Source organism: Staurois parvus, unplaced genomic scaffold (genome assembly GCF_062004578.1).
Source record: "Staurois parvus isolate SC_StPar_1 unplaced genomic scaffold, SC_StPar_1.0 ptg000290l, whole genome shotgun sequence".
In the NCBI taxonomy this organism is placed as follows: Eukaryota; Metazoa; Chordata; class Amphibia; order Anura; family Ranidae; genus Staurois; species Staurois parvus.
Genome location: NW_028318086.1, coordinates 1592141 through 1613669, shown reverse-complemented (window position 1 = coordinate 1613669; position 21529 = coordinate 1592141). Strand labels below are relative to the sequence as shown.

The following is a 21529-nucleotide window of genomic DNA, read 5'->3' as shown; positions in this document are numbered from 1 at the left end:
GGACGTATGGATTACAAAAATATAACAGGCGCAGATGTGTCCGGCAAAAAAAAATTATATTTACAGCGTATTTATACTTCAAAAGGAAAAAGCATTGTTAAAGTGTATCTAAACCCCCCAAAAAAACAAAAAGGTAGTTAGATGTGGTGGCTGCATTAGTTTTCTTTTTTTCAGACTTTTTTTTTTCTTTATTGTCTCTTGATGATCCTTCCAGTAACATACTTCCTGTCCTGAGGTGACAACATTCACTTACTAGTGTAAGGGTCCTTTCACACGTTTCGTTTTTTTTCATCAGTTTAGTCATGTTTTTTCAAAGAAAAAACTAATCAGTTTACATCAGTTTCTCGTCATTTTCTCGTCGGTTTTTACATCCTTTACCAATGCAAAAACGGACCGTATGTCCGTTTACATCCGTTTTTTTTCTTGCGGAAGAAAAATAGGGTTTTCTGCTGTTCAAAAAAACAGATGTTAACAGATGCGGACATGAACCCCTTGCCCTCCAGACGATTTCCCAGCCCCCCCCTCCTGACCAGGCCATTTTTTCCGATTCGGCGCTGCGTTACTTTAACTGACAATTGCGCAGTCATGCAACGCTGCACACAAATTAAATTTACGTCTTTTTTTCCCCACAAATAGAGCTTTTTTTGGTGGTATTTGATCACCTGTGCATTCTTTTTTTTTTTGCGCTATAAACAAAAACAATTTTGAGAAAAAAAAACTATTTTTGACTTTTCGCTATTAAACATGTCCAGTAAAAAAAAAAATTAAAAACACTGGTGACACTGTACTGCTAGGGTGACAGTATGTTTAAAAAAACATAAATAATAATATAAAAAAATTAAATTAAAATGTAAGAAAAAAAAAATTAGAAAAATTATAATTTTTGGTTATAAACTAATTTGGGTTATTTTTTATTTTACTAAAAAGATAGATGAATACATTTTGGCCAAGATTTATGAAGAAAGATAATTTATTTGCACAATTTTATAAGAAAAACGCTTTTTTTAAACTTTTGGACTTTTATATAGAAAAAAAATTAAAATCCCAGTGGTGAATAAATACCACCAAAATAAAGTTTTATCTGTCTCAAAAAAAATGCTAAAAAATTCATTTGGTTACAGTGTTGCATGACCGCGCAATTGTCATTCAAACTGTGACAGCGTTGAAAGCTGAAAATTGTCCTGGACTGGAAGGGGGTGGGAAGCGTCCCGACTGGAAGGGGGGGAAAGCGTCCCGACTGGAAGGGGGGGAAAGCGTCCCGACTGGAAGGGGGGGAAAGCGTCCCGACTGGAAGGGGGGGAAAGCGTCCCGACTGGAAGGGGGGGAAAGCGTCCCGACTGGAAGGGGGGGAAAGCGTCCCGACTGGAAGGGGGGGAAAGCGTCCCGACTGGAAGGGGGGGAAAGCGTCCCGACTGGAAGGGGGGGAAAGCGTCCCGACTGGAAGGGGGGGAAAGCGTCCCGACTGGAAGGGGGGGAAAGCGTCCCGACTGGAAGGGGGGGAAAGCGTCCCGACTGGAAGGGGGGGAAAGCGTCCCGACTGGAAGGGGGGGAAAGCGTCCCGACTGGAAGGGGGGGAAAGCGTCCCGACTGGAAGGGGGGGAAAGCGTCCCGACTGGAAGGGGGGGAAAGCGTCCCGACTGGAAGGGGGGGAAAGCGTCCCGACTGGAAGGGGGGGAAAGCGTCCCGACTGGAAGGGGGGGAAAGCGTCCCGACTGGAAGGGGGGGAAAGCGTCCCGACTGGAAGGGGGGGAAAGCGTCCCGACTGGAAGGGGGGGAAAGCGTCCCGACTGGAAGGGGGGGAAAGCGTCCCGACTGGAAGGGGGGGAAAGCGTCCCGACTGGAAGGGGGGGAAAGCGTCCCGACTGGAAGGGGGGGAAAGCGTCCCGACTGGAAGGGGGGGAAAGCGTCCCGACTGGAAGGGGGGGAAAGCGTCCCGACTGGAAGGGGGGGAAAGCGTCCCGACTGGAAGGGGGGGAAAGCGTCCGGACTGGAAGGGGGGGAAAGCGTCCGGACTGGAAGGGGGGGAAAGCGTCCGGACTGGAAGGGGGGGAAAGCGTCCGGACTGGAAGGGGGGGAAAGCGTCCGGACTGGAAGGGGGGGAAAGCGTCCGGACTGGAAGGGGGGGAAAGCGTCCGGACTGGAAGGGGGGGAAAGTGTCCGGACTGGAAGGGGGGGAAAGTGTCCGGACTGGAAGGGGGGGAAAGTGTCCGGACTGGAAGGGGGGGAAGTGTCTGGACTGGAAGGGGGGGAAGTGTCCGGACTGGAAGGGGGGGAAAGTGTCCGGACTGGAAGTGGTTAAAATGATGAGGCTTTCCTTCAAAAACGAAAAGGGCGATAAGTGATAGCAGAGCTCCTCCTCCTGCGCTCTGTGCGGTGTGGTCCTAAGTGGAACAATCTTGTATGTTCAATTATATTTTGTATGTTAACTCTCCGTGGGGGGGAACCATTAACCAAAAACATTCAGAGGCCTACTGCCGCTTATGCAGGCCATAGACGGGTCGAAAACCGGCCATTTTTTAAAAAAAACAAAACAAAAAATCGGTTGTTCAATAGGCCGACGTTACCTTCAACGGTGGAAAAAAAAATTTAAAAAATCGGCCAATTTTTGTCCCGTCTACGGCCGGCATTTAATTACTTCTGTCCCTGCAGAGAGCTCTGACATGAAAAAGTCTTGCGGTTGCAACAATGTATCTATTTGTATCCATTACAGATATTTTTATTCGGATACAAATAGATACATTGTTGCAACCGCAAGTCTTTTCATATAAAATATAATAGCGGACTGGAATTCTTTTTTCTTCTTGCAGGTCACGGCTCATGCGCAGATTTTTTATCAGTAAAACGACCGGGCGATTTGCCCATCATTGCCGGGAAAATCGGCCGATTTTTTTTCCAACTTTACTGACAAAAAAATGTTCCAAAACCCCGAAAAACAGCCGACCAAGTAACCCATTAATGGTGCGAAAATCAGCCAATTTTTGACCCGCCTATGGCCTGCATTAATCATCCCGGCAGTGCAAAGCCGCACGCACCACAGCTACATGGATTGTGTTGCATTTCCTCGACTGGTACGTGCGACACCTTCCCCCTCTGGGCGCTCCATGAATCTGCTCTGAATCAGGAACAGTGCAGTCCCAAAAATTGCTGAAATTTCATTGGCTCTCCAGGAGGGGAAATTAATTGATGTATAAGTAGCATTAACCATTTCCCGCACAATCGCATACCTGGTACATCATTGAACTTCAAGCGGTTGTACCGGGATGATGCCTGCAGCTCTAATTTTTAGAGCCAATGGCCGACTCTCTTGTAAAAAGCAATCCTAGTGGCTAACTAGCTGCTCGATTGCTTTTCAAAGCTGTGGTAGGGGACAATAGGACGCGATTTTGCATTGGAGTCATCGGGACGCGATTTTGCACTGGTGTCAGTAGGACGCGATTTTGCATTGGAGTCAATAGGACGCGATTTTGCATTGGAGTCAACGGGACGCAATTTTGCATTGGAGTCAACGGGACGCAATTTTGCATTAGAGTCAACGGGACGCAATTTTGCATTGGTCTCATCGGGACACGATTTTGCATTGGTCTCAACGGGACGTTATTTTGCATTGGTGTCAGTAGGACGCGATTTTGCATTGGTGTCAGTAGGACGCGATTTTGCATTGGTGTCAGTAGGACGCGATTTTGCATTGGTGTCAGTAGGACGCGATTTTGCATTGGTGTCAGTAGGACGCGATTTTGCATTGGTGTCAGTAGGACGCGATTTTGCATTGGTGTCAGTAGGTAGCGATTTTGCATTGGTGTCAGTAGGTAGCGATTTTGCATTGGTGTCAGTAGGACGCGATTTTGCATTGGTGTCAGTAGGACGCGATTTTGCATTGGAGTCAACAGAGGGCCATTTTGCATTGGTGTCAATGGTACGCAAATTTGCATTGGGGTCAATGGGACGCAATTTTGCATTGGGGTCAATGGGACGCAATTTTGCATTGGGGTCAATGGGACGCAATTTTGCATTGGGGTCAATGGGACGCAATTTTGCATTGGGGTCAATGGGATGCAATTTTGCACTGGGGTCAAAGGGACGCAATTTTGCATTGCTGTCAAAGGGACGCAATTTTGCATTGCTGTCAAAGGGACGCAATTTTGCATTGCTGTCAAAGGGACGCAATTTTGCATTGCTGTCAATAGGACGCGATTTTGCATTGGAGTCAATAGGACGCGATTTTGCATTGGTGTCAATGGGACGCACTATGGTGACACTGTACTGCAGTATGTTAAAAAAAAAACAAATAATAATAAAAAATAAAGTTAAAATGTAAAAAAAAAATTTAGTAACATTATAATTTTTGGTTATAAACTAATTTGGGTTGTTTATTTTACTAAAAAGATAACTGAATACATTTTGGTCAAGATTTATGATGAAATATTATTTATTTGCAAAATTTTATAAGAAAAACACTTTTTTTCAAAATTTTTGGACTTTTATATAGAAAAAATCCCAGTGGTGAATAAATACCACCAAAATAAAGTTTTAAATGTCTAAAAAAAAATGCTAAAAATTTCATATGGGTACAGTGTTGCATGACCGCGCAATTGTCACTCAAAGTGTGATAGCGCTGAAAGCTGAAAATTGGCCTGGGGGGGAAGGGGGTGAAAGTGTCCGGACTGGAAGGGGGGGGGGGGGGGAGTGTCCGGACTGGAAGGGGGGGGGGGGGGGAAGTGTCCGGACTGGAAGGGGGGGGGGGAAGTGTCCGGACTGGAAGGGGGGGGGGGGGGAAGTGTCCGGACTGGAAGGGGGGGGGGGGAAGTGTCCGGACTGGAAGGGGGGGGGGGAAAGTGTCCGGACTGGAAGGGGGGGGGGGAAAGTGTCCGGACTGGAAGGGGGGGGGGAAAGTGTCCGGACTGGAAGGGGGGGGGAAAGTGTCCGGACTGGAAGGGGGGGGGAAAGTGTCCGGACTGGAAGGGGGGGGGGGGAAGTGTCCGGACTGGAAGGGGGGGGGGGAAGTGTCCGGACTGGAAGGGGGGGGGGGGGGGAAGTGTCCGGACTGGAAGGGGGGGGGGGAAAAAGTGTCCGGACTGGAAGGGGGGGGGGAAGTGTCCGGACTGGAAGGGGGGGGGGAAGTGTCCGGACTGGAAGGGGGGGGGGAAGTGTCCGGACTGGAAGGGGGGGGGGGAAGTGTCCGGACTGGAAGGGGGGGGGGAAGTGTCCGGACTGGAAGGGGGGGGGGGGGGGGGGAAGTGTCCGGACTGGAAGGGGGGGGGGGAAAGTGTCCGGACTGGAAGGGGGGGGGGGAAGTGTCCGGACTGGAAGGGGGGGGGGAAGTGTCCGGACTGGAAGGGGGGGGGGGGGGAAGTGTCCGGACTGGAAGGGGGGGGGAAGTGTCCGGACTGGAAGGGGGGGGGGAAGTGTCCGGACTGGAAGGGGGGGGGGAAGTGTCCGGACTGGAAGGGGGGGGGGAAGTGTCCGGACTGGAAGGGGGGGGGGGAAGTGTCCGGACTGGAAGGGGGGGGGGGAAGTGTCCGGACTGGAAGGGGGGGGGGAAAAGTGTCCGGACTGGAAGGGGGGGGAAGTGTCCGGACAGGAAGGGGGGGAAAGTGTCCGGACAGGAAGTGGTTAAAATGATGAGGCTTTCCTTCAAAAATGAAAAGGGCGATAATTGATAGCAGAGCTCCTCCTCCTGCGCTCTGTGCGGTGTGGTCCTAAGTGGAACAATCTTGTATGTTCAATTATATTTTTTATGTTGACTCTCCCTGGGGGGGGAAAAAACCAAAACATTAACCAGAAACATTCAGAGGCCTGCTGCCGCTTAATCATCCCGGCGGTGCAAAGCCGCACTCACCACAGCTACATGGATTGTGTTGCATTTCCTCGACTGGTACGTGCGACACCTTCCCCCTCTCTGGGCGCTCCATGAATCTGCTCTGAATCAGGAAGTGCGCAGTCCCAAAAATTGCTGAAATCTCATTGGCTCTCCGGGAGGGGAAATTAATTGGTTCACGTATAAGTAGCATTAACCATTTGCCGCACAATCGCATACCTGGTACGTCATTGTACTTCAAGCGGTTGTACTGGGATGATGCCTGCAGCTTGGATTTGTATAGCTGATGGTCGACTCTCTTGTAAAAAGCAATCCTAGTGGCTAACTAGCTGCTCGATTGCTTTTACAAGCTGCGGTAGGGGACAATAGGACGCGATTTTGCATTAGTGTCAATAAGATGCGATTTTGCATTGGATTCAATAAGATGCAATTTTGCATTGGAGTCAATAGAGGGGGTTTTGCACTGGTGTCGATGGAACGTGATATTTTCCACTGGTGTCGATGGAACGTGATATTTTCCACTGGTGTCGATGGAACGTGATATTTTCCACTGGTGTCGATGGAACGTGATATTTTCCACTGGTGTCGATGGGACGCGATTTTCCACTGGTGTCAATAGGACGCGATTTTCCACTGGTGTCAATAGGACGCGATTTTCCACTGGTGTCAATAGGACGCGATTTTCCACTGGTGTCAATAGGACGCGATTTTCCACTGGTGTCAATAGGACGCGATTTTCCACTGGTGTCAATAGGACGCGATTTTCCACTGGTGTCAATAGGACGCGATTTTCCACTGGTGTCAATAGGACGCGATTTTCCACTGGTGTCAGTAAGACGCGATTTTGTACTGGTGTCAGTAAGACGCGATTTTGTACTGGTGTCAGTAAGACGCGATTTTGCACTGGTGTCAATAGGACACGATTTTGGACTGGTGTCAATGGGACACAATACTGCATTGGTGTCAATGGGACGCGATTTTGCATTGGTGTCAATGGGACGCGATTTTGCATTGGTGTCAGTAGGAAAAATTTTTGAGAAAGTATACTTTTTGGTTATAAACTAATTTGGGTTTTTTTTTTTTCTACTAAAAAGATAGATGAATACATTTTGGCCAAGATTTATGAAGAAAGATTACTTATTTGCAAAATTTTATAAGAAAAACACTTTTTTTTCAAAATGTTTTTCGTTTATATAGCAAAAAAATAAAAATCCCAGTGGTGAATAAATACCACAAAAATAAAGTTTTATCGGTCTCAAAAAAATTATAAAAAATGAATATGGGTAGTGTTGCATGACCGCGCAATTGTCATTCAAAGTGTGATAGCGTTGAGAGCTGAAAATTGCGTTGGACTGGAAGGGGGGGGAAAGCGTCCCGACTGGTAGGGGGGGGGAAAGCGTCCCGACTGGAAGGGGGGGGGGAAAGCGTCCCGACTGGAAGGGGGGGGGAAAGCGTCCCGACTGGAAGGGGGGGGAAAGCGTCCCGACTGGAAGGGGGGGGAAAGCGTCCCGACTGGAAGGGGGGGGAAAGCGTCCCGACTGGAAGGGGGGGGGAAAGCGTCCCGACTGGAAGGGGGGGGAAGCGTCCCGACTGGAAGGGGGGGGAAGCGTCCCGACTGGAAGGGGGGGGAAAGCGTCCCGACTGGAAGGGGGGGGAAAGCGTCCCGACTGGAAGGGGGGGGAAAGCGTCCCGACTGGAAGGGGGGGGAAAGCGTCCCGACTGGAAGGGGGGGGAAAGCGTCCCGACTGGAAGGGGGGGGAAAGCGTCCCGACTGGAAGTGGGGGGAAAGCGTCCGGACTGGAAGTGGGGGGAAAGCGTCCCGACTGGAAGGGGGGGAAAGCGTCCCGACTGGAAGGGGGGGGAAAGCGTCCCGACTGGAAGGGGGGGGAAAGCGTCCCGACTGGAAGGGGGGGGAAAGCGTCCCGACTGGAAGGGGGGGAAAGCGTCCCGACTGGAAGGGGGGGAAAGCGTCCCGACTGGAAGGGGGGGGGAAAGCGTCCCGACTGGAAGGGGGGGGGAAGTGTCCCGGCTGGAAGGGGGGGGGTGTCCGGTTAATGATCATGTACCTCTTGCAGTGTAGGGGGTCACATTGCAAGGTTTTGTTTTTGTTTCTTCTTGGAGTGAGGCTTTAGCACTACAATGTATTACAAAAATGGGGGCCGACTGTATTTTTTTGCGCATATTGATACCAGCTTATTTGCAGAAAAGGTAATAATTTTTAATATGTATCAGAAAAAAAAAAAAAAAACGGTCTTAAAAGAAAAAAGTAATTTGTGACAGAGACAGGAGAGCCCAGACATCCGGCCTACAGGCAAACATGACAAAAAGTCTGCTAAATTGAGTTACCCCGAGACATGTGCTCTAATCAGGAGACCCCTGTGATCGTCAGCCAAGAAGTAGCCTTGCCGGTGAGCAGCCAGACGGCGATTCTGCACAGCGCAGGAGATACGAGAAATTAAATCACGGAGGCCATTGATTCAGTTGTCCTTTTATTCCATTTAAATCTTAATTTCTTGCAGGCAGCGACTACACAGACATCACTGGATTCACAGAGCCCAAATCACTGGAGACTTGTCGGGGGGGAAATAAATAAGTAAATAAAAGGGCTGAATTGGCCAAAATTTTCAATTGATTCCCTCAGATATCAGCATCAAATACGGGTCACTCTGCAGGGAAGGCCGACTTCATGTAATTAGGCCGTGGTTAAAGGGGAACTCTAGATTCAGCCAAAAGAACAACATACGTGATCAGGACTATTCGATAAAGGAAGGCAAAATTACTGCAAAACATTTTCACTGTTTTTTAGACCCAGAATAAAGAACTTTTGGTGCCAATAAGGCAGGGGTGGGCAACTGTGGCCCTCCAGCTGTTGCAGAACTCAATTGGGGGGGCCATGTGGCACTGAAGTCAATGGGGGGGGCTATGTTGCACTGAAGTCAGCGGGGGGGGGCCATGTTGCACTGAAGTCAACGGGGGGGGGCATGTTGCACTGAAGTCAGCAGGGGGGGGCCATGTTGCACTGAAGTCAGCAGGGGGGGCACGTTGCACTGAAGTCAGTGGGGGGGGGGCACGTTGCACTGAAGTCAGTGGGGGGGGGGGGCACGTTGCACTGAAGTCAGTGGGGGGGGGGTGATTTTGCACTGAAGTCAGTGGGGAGGGGGGGGTGATTTTGCATTAAAGTCAATGGAAGGGAGCGATTTTGCACTGAAGTCAATGGGGGGGAGCGATTTTGCACTGAAGTCAATTGGGGGGAGGGGGGGGAGCGATTTTGCACTGAAGTCAATGGGGGGAGCGATTTTGCACTGAAGTCGATGGGGGGAGAGATTTTGCACTGAAGTCAATGAGGGGGGTGAGCAATTCTTCATTGAAGTCAATGAGGGGGTGAGCAATTTTTCATTGAAGTCAATGGGGGGGGGGGCAATTTTGCATTGAAGTCAATGGGGGGGAGCAATTTTACATTGAAGTCAATGGGGGGAGGGGCGATTTTGCATTGAGGTCAAGGGGGGGGGCGATTTTGCATTGAAGTCAATGGGGGGGAGCGATTTTCCATTGAAGTCAATGGGGGGGGGGGACGATTTTGCATCGAAGTCAATGGGGGGGGGGGGGGAGCGATTTCTCGGTGCATCACTATTACTTAACTCTTCAAACTATCCTTCTTACCGCCGTCTCCTGAATCCTGTTTTTTTTTAATCACCCACTACAGGCTTCCTGCACAAAACTACAGGAGGGGCGGAGACAAGACCAGTCAGCATACACAAGGAGAGGGCGCAGCAGTGAGCGGTCTTCATTACAGGACGCTCCCGCACAGAAGGGAAAGTCTCACACTGGATTCCTGCACAGATCTGGAAGGAATACGCAGAGCACACGGAGATTCCAGGAGGAATACACAGGATGGATGTATATAGACAATATTTTTCTTATCCCGGAGTTTGGCTTTAAAATCACATTAATGTAAACAATAGTAACTCACAATGCGCATTGGCTGACAATACTTTGATTTCCCTTTAAGGCCTCTATAATTAATCTATGAGACAAAGGAGTCAGGCTGGGGAGCGCCAATGTAGCATGCCACCCGTCCAGCCCCAGTCCCAAAACCATTTAAACCGACATTGGCAGAAAGAACAAACTAAAAATAATGGCAAAATAAGATGGCTGAAACTGATAAAATTCAATCACATGCAGGAAAAAACAAAGAAGAGAACCAGCAAGCAAGAAGGTCCCATTGATGTGTCACTGTGACCTGCACCCACTCAGGAGGGACTGGCTGCTCCGGAGAATGGCCCATTGTCTCATCGTGTGGGCGCATTTTATTTCCGTGGGAAAAAAAAAATGACATGGGACAGCAGCAAGTTGCCATTTAGTGGCCATATTGGCATCTCCGCTACAACCCAGTGATACAAAAAATGTTCAAAAGAAAAAACACGGAATTATTAATACTGCATTAATAAAATAATAAAGCTCCGCCCATTGCCATTAAAAAGTCATCCTTGAAGGGGAATATATTAAAAAAAAAAAAAAAAAAACACAAAAAAAGTAATACAGCATATACAATTGTGACACAAGACAGACTGTAACTAAAAGTGGTACTAAACCCCGGACCCGGCATTCGCTCTATAAACCCCGGACCCGGCATTCGCTCTATAAACCCCGGACCCGGCATTCGCTCTATAAACCCCGGACCCGGCATTCGCTCTATAAACCCCGGACCCGGCATTCGCTCTATAAACCCCGGACCCGGCATTCGCTCTATAAACCCCGGACCCGCCATTCGCTATAAAAACCCCGGACCCGCCATTCGCTAATAAAACCCCGGACCCGCCATTCGCTAATAAAACCCCGGACCCGCCATTCGCTAATAAAACCCCGGACCCGGCATTCGCTAATAAAACCCCGGACCCGGCATTCGCTAATAAAAACCCGGACCCGGCATTCGCTAATAAAAACCCGGACCCGGCATTCGCTAATAAAAACCCGGACCCGGCATTCGCTAATAAAAACCCGGACCCGGCATTCGCTAATAAAAACCCGGACCCGGCATTCGCTAATAAAAACCCGGACCCGGCAGTCGCTGTATAAACCCAGGACCCGGCAGTCGCTGTATAAACCCAGGACCCGGCAGTCGCTGTATAAACCCCGGACCCGGCAGTCGCTATATAAACCCCGGACCCGGCAGTCGCTATATAAACCCCGGACCCGGCAGTCGCTGTATTAAACCCCGGACACGGCAGTCGCTGTATTAAACCCCGGACACGGCAGTCGCTATATTAAACCCCGGACCGGGCAGTCGCTATATTAAACCCCGGACCGGGCAGTCGCTATATTAAACCCCGGACCGGGCAGTCGCTATATTAAACCCCGGACCGGGCAGTCGCTATATTAAACCCCGGACCGGGCAGTCGCTATATTAAACCCCGGACCGGGCAGTCGCTATATTAAACCCCGGACCGGGCAGTCGCTATATTAAACCCCGGACCGGGCAGTCGCTATATTAAACCCCGGACCGGGCAGTCGCTATATTAAACCCCGGACCGGGCAGTCGCTATATTAAACCCCGGACCGGGCAGTCGCTATATTAAACCCCGGACCGGGCAGTCGCTATATTAAACCCCGGACCGGGCAGTCGCTATATTAAACCCCGGACCGGGCAGTCGCTATATTAAACCCCGGACCGGGCAGTCGCTATATTAAACCCCGGACCGGGCAGTCGCTATATTAAACCCCGGACCGGGCAGTCGCTATATTAAACCCCGGACCGGGCAGTCGCTATATTAAACCCCGGACCGGGCAGTCGCTATATTAAACCCCGGACCGGGCAGTCGCTATATTAAACCCCGGACCGGGCAGTCGCTATATTAAACCCCGGACCGGGCAGTCGCTATATTAAACCCCGGACCGGGCAGTCGCTATATTAAACCCCGGACCGGGCAGTCGCTATATTAAACCCCGGACCGGGCAGTCGCTATATTAAACCCCGGACCCGGCAGTCGCTATATTAAACCCCGGACCCGGCAGTCGCTATATTAAACCCCGGACCCGGCAGTCGCTATGTAAACCCCGGACCCGGCAGTCGCTATGTAAACCCCGGACCCGGCAGTCGCTATGTAAACCCCGGACCCGGCAGTCGCTATGTAAACCCCGGACCCGGCAGTCGCTATGTAAACCCCGAACCCGGCAGTCGCTATGTAAACCCCAGACCCGGCAGTCGCTATGTAAACCCCGGACCCGGCAGTCGCTATGTAAACCCCGGACCCTGCAGTCGCTGTATAAACCCCGGACCCGGCAGTCGCTGTATAAACCCCGGACCCGGCAGTCGCTATATAAACCCCGGACCCGGCAGTCGCTATATAAACCCCGGACCCGGCAGTCGCTATATAGACCCCGTTAGTAGACTTTCCTTAGTAAACATGCTGGTACCGGGGACCCGATGGGGATCGGTGAAGAACCCGCCTGGGTGAGGATAGTGCTGAATCTCTGGACAGGTAAGTATCTTTTATTAACCCCTCGCCTACTGGGCACTTTTACCCCGTTTCTGTCCAGGCCATATTTCAGCTTTCAGTGCTATCGCACTTTGAATGACAATTGCGCGGTCATGCAACACTGTACCTATTTCACTTTTTTTTTTACAAACATAGAGCTTTCTTTTGATGGCATTTTTTTTTAGGTAAACAAACTAAAAAAGACCAAAAAATAAAAAATTTAAAAAAGTTTTTCTTAGATTCTAATATAAAATTTTGCAAACAGGTAATTTTTCTTCTTCACTGATGTGCGTTGATGAGGCTGCACCGATAGGCAGCATTGATGGGCACCGATGAGGCAGCACTGGTGGGCATTGATGAGAAGGCACTGATGAGGCTGCACCGACAGGCAGCATTGATGAGCACTGATGAGGCAGCATTGGTGGGCACTGATGAGGCAGCATTGGTGGGCACTGATGAGGCAGCATTGGTGGGCACTGATGAGGCAGCATTGGTGGGCACTGATGAGGCAGCATTGGTGGGCACTGATGAGGCAGCATTGGTGGGCACTGATGAGGCAGCATTGGTGGGCACTGATGAGGCGGCACTGACAGGCAGCATTGATGGGCACTGATGAGGCAGCATTGGTGGGCACTGATGAGGCTGTACCGACAGGCAGCAGTGATGGGCACTTATGAGGAGGCACTGATGAGGCTGCACCAACAGGCAGCATTGATGGGCACTGATGAGGCAGCATTGGTGGGCACTGATGAGGAGGCACTGATGAGGCTGTACCGACAGGCAGCATTGATGGGCACTGATGAAGAGGTACTGATGAGGCTGTACCGACAGGCAGCATTGATGGGCACTGATGAGGAGGCACTGATGAGGCTGCACCGACAGGCAGCATTGTTGGGGAACGATTGAGGAGGCACTGATGAGGCTGCACCGACAGGCAGCATTGATGGGCACTGATGAGGCAGCACTGGTGGGCATTGATAAGGAGGCACTGATGAGGCTGCACCGACAGGCAGCATTGATGGACATTGATGAGGCAGCACTGGCGGGCATTGATAAGGAGGCACTGATGAGGCTGCACTGATATGCGGCAGTGACAGGCGGCAATGATGGGCACTGATAGGCAGCACTAAAGGGCACTGATAGGTGGCTGTGATGGGGCTGCATTGATAATCAGGGCACTGATAATCAGTGCTGCAAAGTAAGAACAAAAGAAGGAGCACCAGCCTTGTGCATTACCTCAGCAACAACGTATTTATTGAAAGATAAAACAAATATATACTCACAAAACGCCCAAAAAAATCAAAAGCGTGTTATATCCAATACTGGCCAATAGGACCAGAGTCCTCTGTGTGTCCCAAATGAAGACTCTATGATAATAACTGACGCGTTTCGAAGGGAGATCCCCTCTTCCTCAGAGCCAGTTTGACATGATGTATCAGCCTCAAGGGCTGCCCAGCATTGCTGATATTTGGTGGATCTATTTTGCCGAGGAAGTTCTGCCCAGAATTTCCTGATCTGGGTCTCTGAGCGCAGGAGGAGACTTGTTTTCATTTGTGCTGATAATCAATGCCCTGATTATCAGAGTAGATGTCTCTTTTCACACTTGCCGGTTACCGTACTTTTCTCATGCTGTGGCAGCATGAGGAAAGTACTGCCGATAACCAGCAAGTGTGTTTACATCGTGATCAGCTGTGATTGGACACAGCTGATCACTTGGTAAAGGGCCGCTGTGATTGGACACAGCTGATCACTTGGTAAAGGGCCGCTTTGATTGGACTTTTAGGCTAGGTTCACACATGTGCGGGTGGTGCCGCTGCGGGTCCGCACAAAAATCTGTGCAGCTGCACCACCCGCACAGAAGAATGCGGACCCGCGGGCGGGTGCCATTAATTCTAATGGCACGCCGCCCGCATTGGAAATCGCAACCGCACTGGGAACCGAGGTTCCCATGCGGGCTGCGGTTTCCAAAGAAGTGCAGGGACTTCCTCCCTGCGTGTCCCGGGGCACGGGGCTCTCGTGCCCGTGCAAAACGTGGCCCGCACGGTCACATATATGTGAACCAGGGCTTACCGTGACATGTGAGCAGCTGTGTCCAAAGGACACAGCATTCACAGAGAGCCCCAGGTGTGCGCCACATGGAACGCACAGTTCTGGGAGGATTTCATATGACGCCCTCCCAGAACTGGCCGACTGCACCATTCTTCTAGAGCAGCCAGCAAGTGGTTAAAAGTCCGCAGCTACATCACCCAAAGGTGATCAAATACCACCAAAAGAAAGCTCTATTTGTGTGAAAAAATGATCTCAAATGTATTTTATGTACAAGGTTGCATGACTGCGCAATTGCCAGTTAATGTAGCACAGTGCTGAATAGCAAAAAAAATACCCCGGTCATGAAGGGGGTAAAACCTTCCAGAGCTTAAGTGGGAATGTGCCAAAAGTTGAAGGGGGAAGGAAGGCAGAAAAGTGGAAATTCCCCTTTTGGGTGAAGTTCTGCTTTAAATCCTTCCAAATCATGGATGTAGCTTTCTACTTTGGCCCAACTACAGCAGTGTGTGCGTTGGGCGTATGTACAATGACAAGGGGGGGGGGGGCGTGCTGCATTGCTATTTAACATGCACTCTGTTGCACTATAATACTTTTTTTCAGTAAGCTTCATTTGTAAAGGAAACTTCAACAGACAGCTTGGACTCTGATGTGGGAAGTTCTTCCGCCCCAAACTGGCTCCTCCATGTCTTTATGGACCTTGCTTTGTGCACTGGTGCGCAGTCATGTTGGAACAGGAAGGGGCCATCCCCAAACTCTTCCCACAAAGTTGGGAACATGAAATTGTACAAAATGTCTTGGTGTGCTGACGCCTTAAGAGTTCCCTTCACTGGAACTAGGGGGCCAAGCCCAACGCCTGAAAAACAACCCCACACCATAATCTCCCCTCCACCAAACTGTACACTTGGCACAATGCAGTCAGGCAAGTACCGTTCTCCTGGCAACTGCCACACCCAGACATGTCCATTGGATTTCCAGACAGAGAAGCGTGATTGGTCCCTCCAGAGAAGATCTCCTCTGCTCTAGAGTCCAGTGGCGGCGTGCTTTACACCATGGCATCCAACGCTTTGCATTGCACTTGGTGATGTAAAGCTTGGATGCAGCTGCTCGGCCATGGAAACCCATTCCATGAAGCTCTCTACACACTGTTGTTGGGCTCATCTGAAGGCCACACCAAGTTTGGAGGTCTTTAGCTATTGACTCTGCAGACAGTTGGCGACTTCTGCGCACTGTGCGCTTCAGCATGCGCTGACCCCGCTCTGTCATGTGACGTGGCCTACCACTTGGTGGCTGAGTGGCTGTTGTTCCCAGTTGCTTCCACTTTGTTACAATCCCACTAACAGTTGAGCGTGGAATATTTAGTAGCCAGGAAATGTCACGGATGGACTTATTGCACAGGTGACCACCTATCACGGGGCCACGCTTGCAGTCACTGAGCTCCTGAGAGCGACCCATTCTTTCACCAATGTTTGTAGAAGCAGTCTGCATGTCTAGGGGCTTGATTGTATACACCTGTGTCCATGGAGGGGATTGGAACACCTGAATCCTATGATTTGGAGGGCGGGCCCAATACTTTTGGCAATATAGTGTATGTCTCATATATTTGTATACACACACGTGTATTTACTACCTTCCCACTTCATAACAAAAAAATTTTTCAGCGTAACCCCACAAGTGGGGTACTACCAGTCCCAGCATGCACCAACCAGTAGGGAACTACCAGTCTCACTGAGCCCCAATGGGGAAGGGGGAGGGACTAATAGCTCCAGTGTACTCCAACCTGTGAAGTACTACTAGTCCTAGTGTGCTCTGACAAATGGGGAACTACCAGTACCAGTGTGCTGTTGGCTAAGGAACTAGTAGTCCCACTGTGACCTGACAGTCAAAGAACCCCCTCAGATGATGGAACATGCTGGGAGTTGTAGTTCCTTGGTAAGGCATGCTAGGACTTGTAGTCCTCTGTTGAACAAAGATGGAACCTGTGGTTCTTTATCAGGCCTTGTGGTGCTCTATTTTAGACCACAATATACTTTTTTGGACCGCGACGGGTCCTGCGGTTCTTTTTTGGACCGCGACGGGTCCTGCGGTTCTCTTTTGGACCGTGACGGGTCCAGCGGTTCTCATTTGGACCGCAACGGGTGCTGCGGTGCTTTTTTGGACCGCAACGGGTCCTGCGGTTCTCTTTTGGACCGCAACGGGTCCTGCGGTTCTCTTTTGGACCGCAACGGGTCCTGCGGTTCTCTTTTGGACCCCACGGGTCCTGCGGTTCTCTTTTGGACCCCAACGGGTCCTGCGGTTCTCTTTTGGACCCCAACGGGTCCTGCGGTTCTCTTTTGGACCCCAACGGGTCCTGCGGTTCTCTTTTGGACCCCAACGGGTCCTGCGGTTCTCTTTTGGACCCCAACGGGTCCTGCGGTTCTCTTTTGGACCCCAACGGGTCCTGCGGTTCTCTTTTGGACCCCAACGGGTCCTGCGGTTCTTTTTTGGACCCCAACGGGTCCTGCTGTGCTTTTTGGACCACAGTGGGTCCTGTTGTGCACTTTTGGACCATGTTGGGCCCTGTTGTTCCCTATCAAACCATGCTGGGTCCTGTGGTGCTCTCAGACAATGCTGGGTCGTACTCTGGCAAACCATGTTGGGCTCTGTGGTTCCCTATCAGGCCAAGCTGGGCCTTGTGGTGCTCTCTTTTGGACCATGTTGGGTCCTGTGCTGCTCTTTTGGACCATGTTGGGACTTGTGGCTATCAGACCATGCTGGGCCTTGTGGTGCTGTTCTGGACTATGCTGGGACTTGTGGTCCTCTCTCAGGCCATGCTGGGACCTGTGGTCCTCTCCCAGGCCATGCTGGGACCTGTGGTCCTCTCCCAGGCCATGCTGGGACCTGTGGTCCTCTCCCAGGCCATGCTGCTCCCCTCCATCAGGGTGCACTTACCTCCTATGATGGTCCTGATAAGGGAGGCATGTCCCGGGCAATCCACCAGGGTGAACTGTAGGCGGCAGTGTCCGGCATGTGTCAGGTGTCCGGGGACGGGCACGGTGAAGGAGGAGAAGCCCAGGTCCAGGGTGATGCCCCTCTCCCGGCTCTGGGGGTTCTTGTCGAAGGCAGCGGTGGAGGAGGTTGTGCTCAGCGCCTTGGCCAGCGAGGTCTTCCCGCTGTCGATGTGGCCCAGCACCCCGACATTGAAGTTCAGGGTCTCCCCACCTGCAGAAGCCATGAGCAGCAGCAGCAATGCGCTCCAGCGTGGTACTTCCGCGTTGTGCTCATCTTCTCCTCCCCGCCCGGGAACAGAAGCTGGCGAAGATTGGTTCCGCTTAGTAGGCAGGAGAATTTCCCGTTCAGTTCTTCTATTAATTTAACGCAAGCCTGACTCCAGGCACTTTGTTTTTTAGTTTTTGAAAATAGTGAGAAAGAATTACAATGTCTGTGTTTTATGTGACCCCACTGAGGAGACTTTCAGTGAAAGAAAATGGCAGTAATGATGGGGTGAGGGGCAGCAATAGGTCGGCGTGTCCATACCAAACAATCCGTCCTCGCCACAGCTCAGTAATGTTGCCCTGTATACACAGGACAGGGCTCCTTGCTAGGACGCTGGCGCTGCCTGCAAATTAGCAATCAATAAAGCTGTACAGTGAAGCCACCTGTGTCCTAGCAATCAATGATGCTGTGCGGCCAGCTCCACCATAACAACCAACAATGCTGTATGGCCTTGCTGCCTGCATCCTAGCAACCAAAATGCCATGGGGTTCCTCATCAACATGCACTGTATACCAAATCCTCATCTAGGACAAAGATCTGACACAGAGGAAGGGAATCCCTATTAAATTGTCTACATACAGAAGGAAGCATCCAGGAGTTGTCATTTAACAGCAATTTATCCCCATTCATTCTTAATGGTCTGCGTTGTGCCAATGCGTTAGGGTCTGGTGTGTCATTTTAGGGGAAAACCTACACTTTTAAAAAAAAGTTTGCCTAGGGTCCCTCATTACCTTTTATACCAAATCCAAATCCAGGAAAACGATCTGGTATAGATGAAGGGAATCCCCGGTAATTTGTTTACAAACAGAAGCATCCAAGAGCTGTTCATTTACCGCCATTTTTTTAAGTTTTTATTACAAAATATATGAAAAATATTTTTCAAAATACATTGCAAATATACCGTATGTCTTTAAAAATTAAAATCTACATTTTTGGCATGCATTTACAAATATATGTTAAAATGACATTTTTATATGTTAAAAAAAAATCTGAAGAATATATTTAAAAATATATATATTTTTTTAAAAATATATATTTTTTAAAACATATTCTTCAAATTTGTGTTATCATATAAAAAAAGTCATTTTAACATATATTTTTACATGTATTTGTGACAGAAACAATTGAGTACTGTCCGTGATACTTTTTTTATTTGCACTAACATACAATTTTGAGGACAAGCTTTCGGGGTATGTCCCCTTCTTCAGGTCTAAGCAGTACTATTACAGATCACAAAGTTTAGGCAGAATGTTAGAAGGGATTGAGAGAAAAAAAAAATGGCTACAGATAAGATACATCAAAAGCGAGGGGGGGAGGGGGGATACAACACTCACACAGAGGGGGTCAAGTTTTAGCTAATAGATAGTCATAAAGCTGTCGGATAGGCGGCTCAATTAAAATGATCGCAAATGCTTTAAAATGGCAACCAAAACCTGAAAGCTGTGGAAGAAAGGGAAAAACTACCATTGGAATGGATAGAAGAATAGCCAAAATGGCGCGGACTCAGCCAACAATCAATGTATTTGTAAATGCTTTCCAAAAATGTAGATTTGTATTTTTTAAGACAAGCGGTATATTTGAAATGTATTTTTAAAAATATTTTTCATAGATTTTGTAATAAAAACGCATTTCAACATGATATATATATATATATATATATATATTTATTGAAATATATTGAATATGGCCAAAATTGTAGCATTTCAAATATATGGCAATATCTTTGGGAAGAATATTTTTTAAATATATTTCAAATATATTTTTCTTCCACATGGGCAGGAACCAATCCTCTCCATTTTCCTCCTGCAACCGCTGAAATCCGGCTTCCCCTCCTTTCCCTCCTGCTGGCATTCAGCAGCAGAGGGAGGAAAATGTTCCTTATGCTATTAAATGTTAAAAATGAGAAATTCTGAACTGATTAACCTCTTCACGCCGGCCGCACACAAATGTGCTGCCTCCAGGCGTCTGGGCCTAGACGCTGAGCAGCCGCACATTTGCATTCTATTAAAAAAGAACATATGTGCTGAGAGCGCACGCCCTGCGCGCTCCCAGCACACATGCCTGGTATTCACGGAAAGGTCCTTTCCCAATCATGTGACCTCCATGACGGCGCGTCATGGCAGTCACATGTCCCTAAACCCCGCCCTGCCTCCCGGCATCTGGAACCCTTAAAGGGCTGGGAGGTGCCGGCCTGAAGGGGTTCATTTCATGGTGGCCCACGACCGGTTACCAAGTCACTGAAGTGGCCCTCGCGTGTCAATCCCCTGCCCTAGGCAGAGGCCAGCCCTCATGCCATTTGTTTGAGGATCCCTTGCCTATTAGCATAGTAAATGGCCATTACTGCTTTGGACCATTCAGCTCCTATTGATTTCAGTGGGGTTTGGATTCAGCACCCATTTTGTCCGTAACGCACATTCTACTGCGACCTTTGTGTTACACACGTGTCAACACGCAAATGTTTTTACTGAAATTCGACCATTTTGTTGTTATGATAAACATTCCTAACTCATCTATAAAACGGACAACAATCGTTTCAATAATATGAAATACGAATTCTACGCGCATTTCCTATAACACAGCCACGGAGTAATCTGAGAACTCCCTGGACGTCAAAACGCAGATCATGTCAGAGATATTTCGAATTTTTTGAACTGCAAAGTCATTCTCTCTGGGGTGTTTTCAGTGACTACTCATTTTGAGTTATTATTGTAAACAAAAAGTAATATTTCTGGAGCCTGACATGTTTTACAGTCAGCTTTCTCTTTAAAGGAGAACTCCAGCCAAAAATAAAATAAAAAATGAATAGTCCATTAAAAGATAGCATTTAGAAAAAAAAACAGCGTTTGCTGCCATATTTACCTTTATTCCAGGATTCCCACTGCAACACTTTTTTCTACCACTAAAAATGGTTCAAGAATGGTTTGAGGAACACAGCAATAGGTTTAAGGTGTTGATTTGGCCTCCAAATTCTCCAGATCTCAATCCATGCAGCATCTGTGGGATGTGCTGGAAAAACAAGCCCATGGAGGCCTGACTTTGCAACTTACAGGACTTTTAGAGTATTTGCTGCTGATGGCTTGATGCCAGGTACCACAGCATACCTTCAGAAGTCTAGTGGTGCCCATGCCTCGATGGATCAGATCTGTTTTGGCTTCAAAAGGGGGGCCTACTCAATATTAGGTGGGTGGACATGGGTGGCACTTGCAACTTAGAGGACCTAAAGGATCTGCCACTGGTGGCTTTTTGCCAGATACCACAGCATACCTTTAGAGGTCTAGTGGTGCCCATGCCTTGATGGGTCAGGTCTGTTTTGGCTTCAAAAGGGGGGCCTACTCAATATTAGGTGGGTGGACATGGGTGGTCCTTGCAACTTAGAGGACTTAGAATCTCCTACTGATATCTTGATGCCAGGTACCACAGCATACCTTCAGAGGTCTAGTGGTGCCCATGCCTTGATGGGTCAGGTCTGTTTTGGCTTCAAAAGGGGGGCCTACTCAATATATAGGTGGGTGGACATGGGTGGTCCTTGCAACTTAGAGGACTTAGAATCTCCTACTGATATCTTGATGCCAGGTACCACAGCATACCTTCAGAGGTCTAGTGGTGTCCATGCCTCAATGGGTCAGGTCTGTTTTGGCTTCAAAGGGGGGCCTACTCAATATTAGGTGGGTGGACATGGGTGGCACTTGCAACTTAGAGGACTTAAAGGATCTGCCACTGGTGACTTTTTGCCAGATACCACAGAATACCTTTAGAGGTCTAGTGGAGTCCATGTTACAATGGGTCAGGTCTGTTTTGGCCTAAAAGGGATACCTACTGAACAGTTGCAGAACTACTAGAGTCGCAAAGGTCACACTTGCGACCCGGCACTGGTGTCCCACCGCAGTAGGGGGAGCAGGCCTCCTCTCTTCTCCTCCTCCTTGCAGTTGCTTTAAAATTT

General features: G+C 49.2%; 1 protein-coding gene across 1 annotated transcript in view; it reads right to left on the bottom strand.

The window, feature by feature from the left end:
- Nucleotides 1-17589, bottom strand: part of EEFSEC (eukaryotic elongation factor, selenocysteine-tRNA specific) — a 307938-nt gene extending 290349 nt beyond the window's left edge. Inside the window, exon 1 of the mRNA XM_089682461.1 lies at nucleotides 17266-17589. Within this exon, the coding sequence (XP_089538587.1) occupies nucleotides 17266-17548 (283 nt within the window). The 5' untranslated portion in view covers nucleotides 17549-17589. The remainder of the gene's footprint in view (nucleotides 1-17265) is intronic.
- Between the last annotated feature and the right edge of the window lie 3940 nt (nucleotides 17590-21529).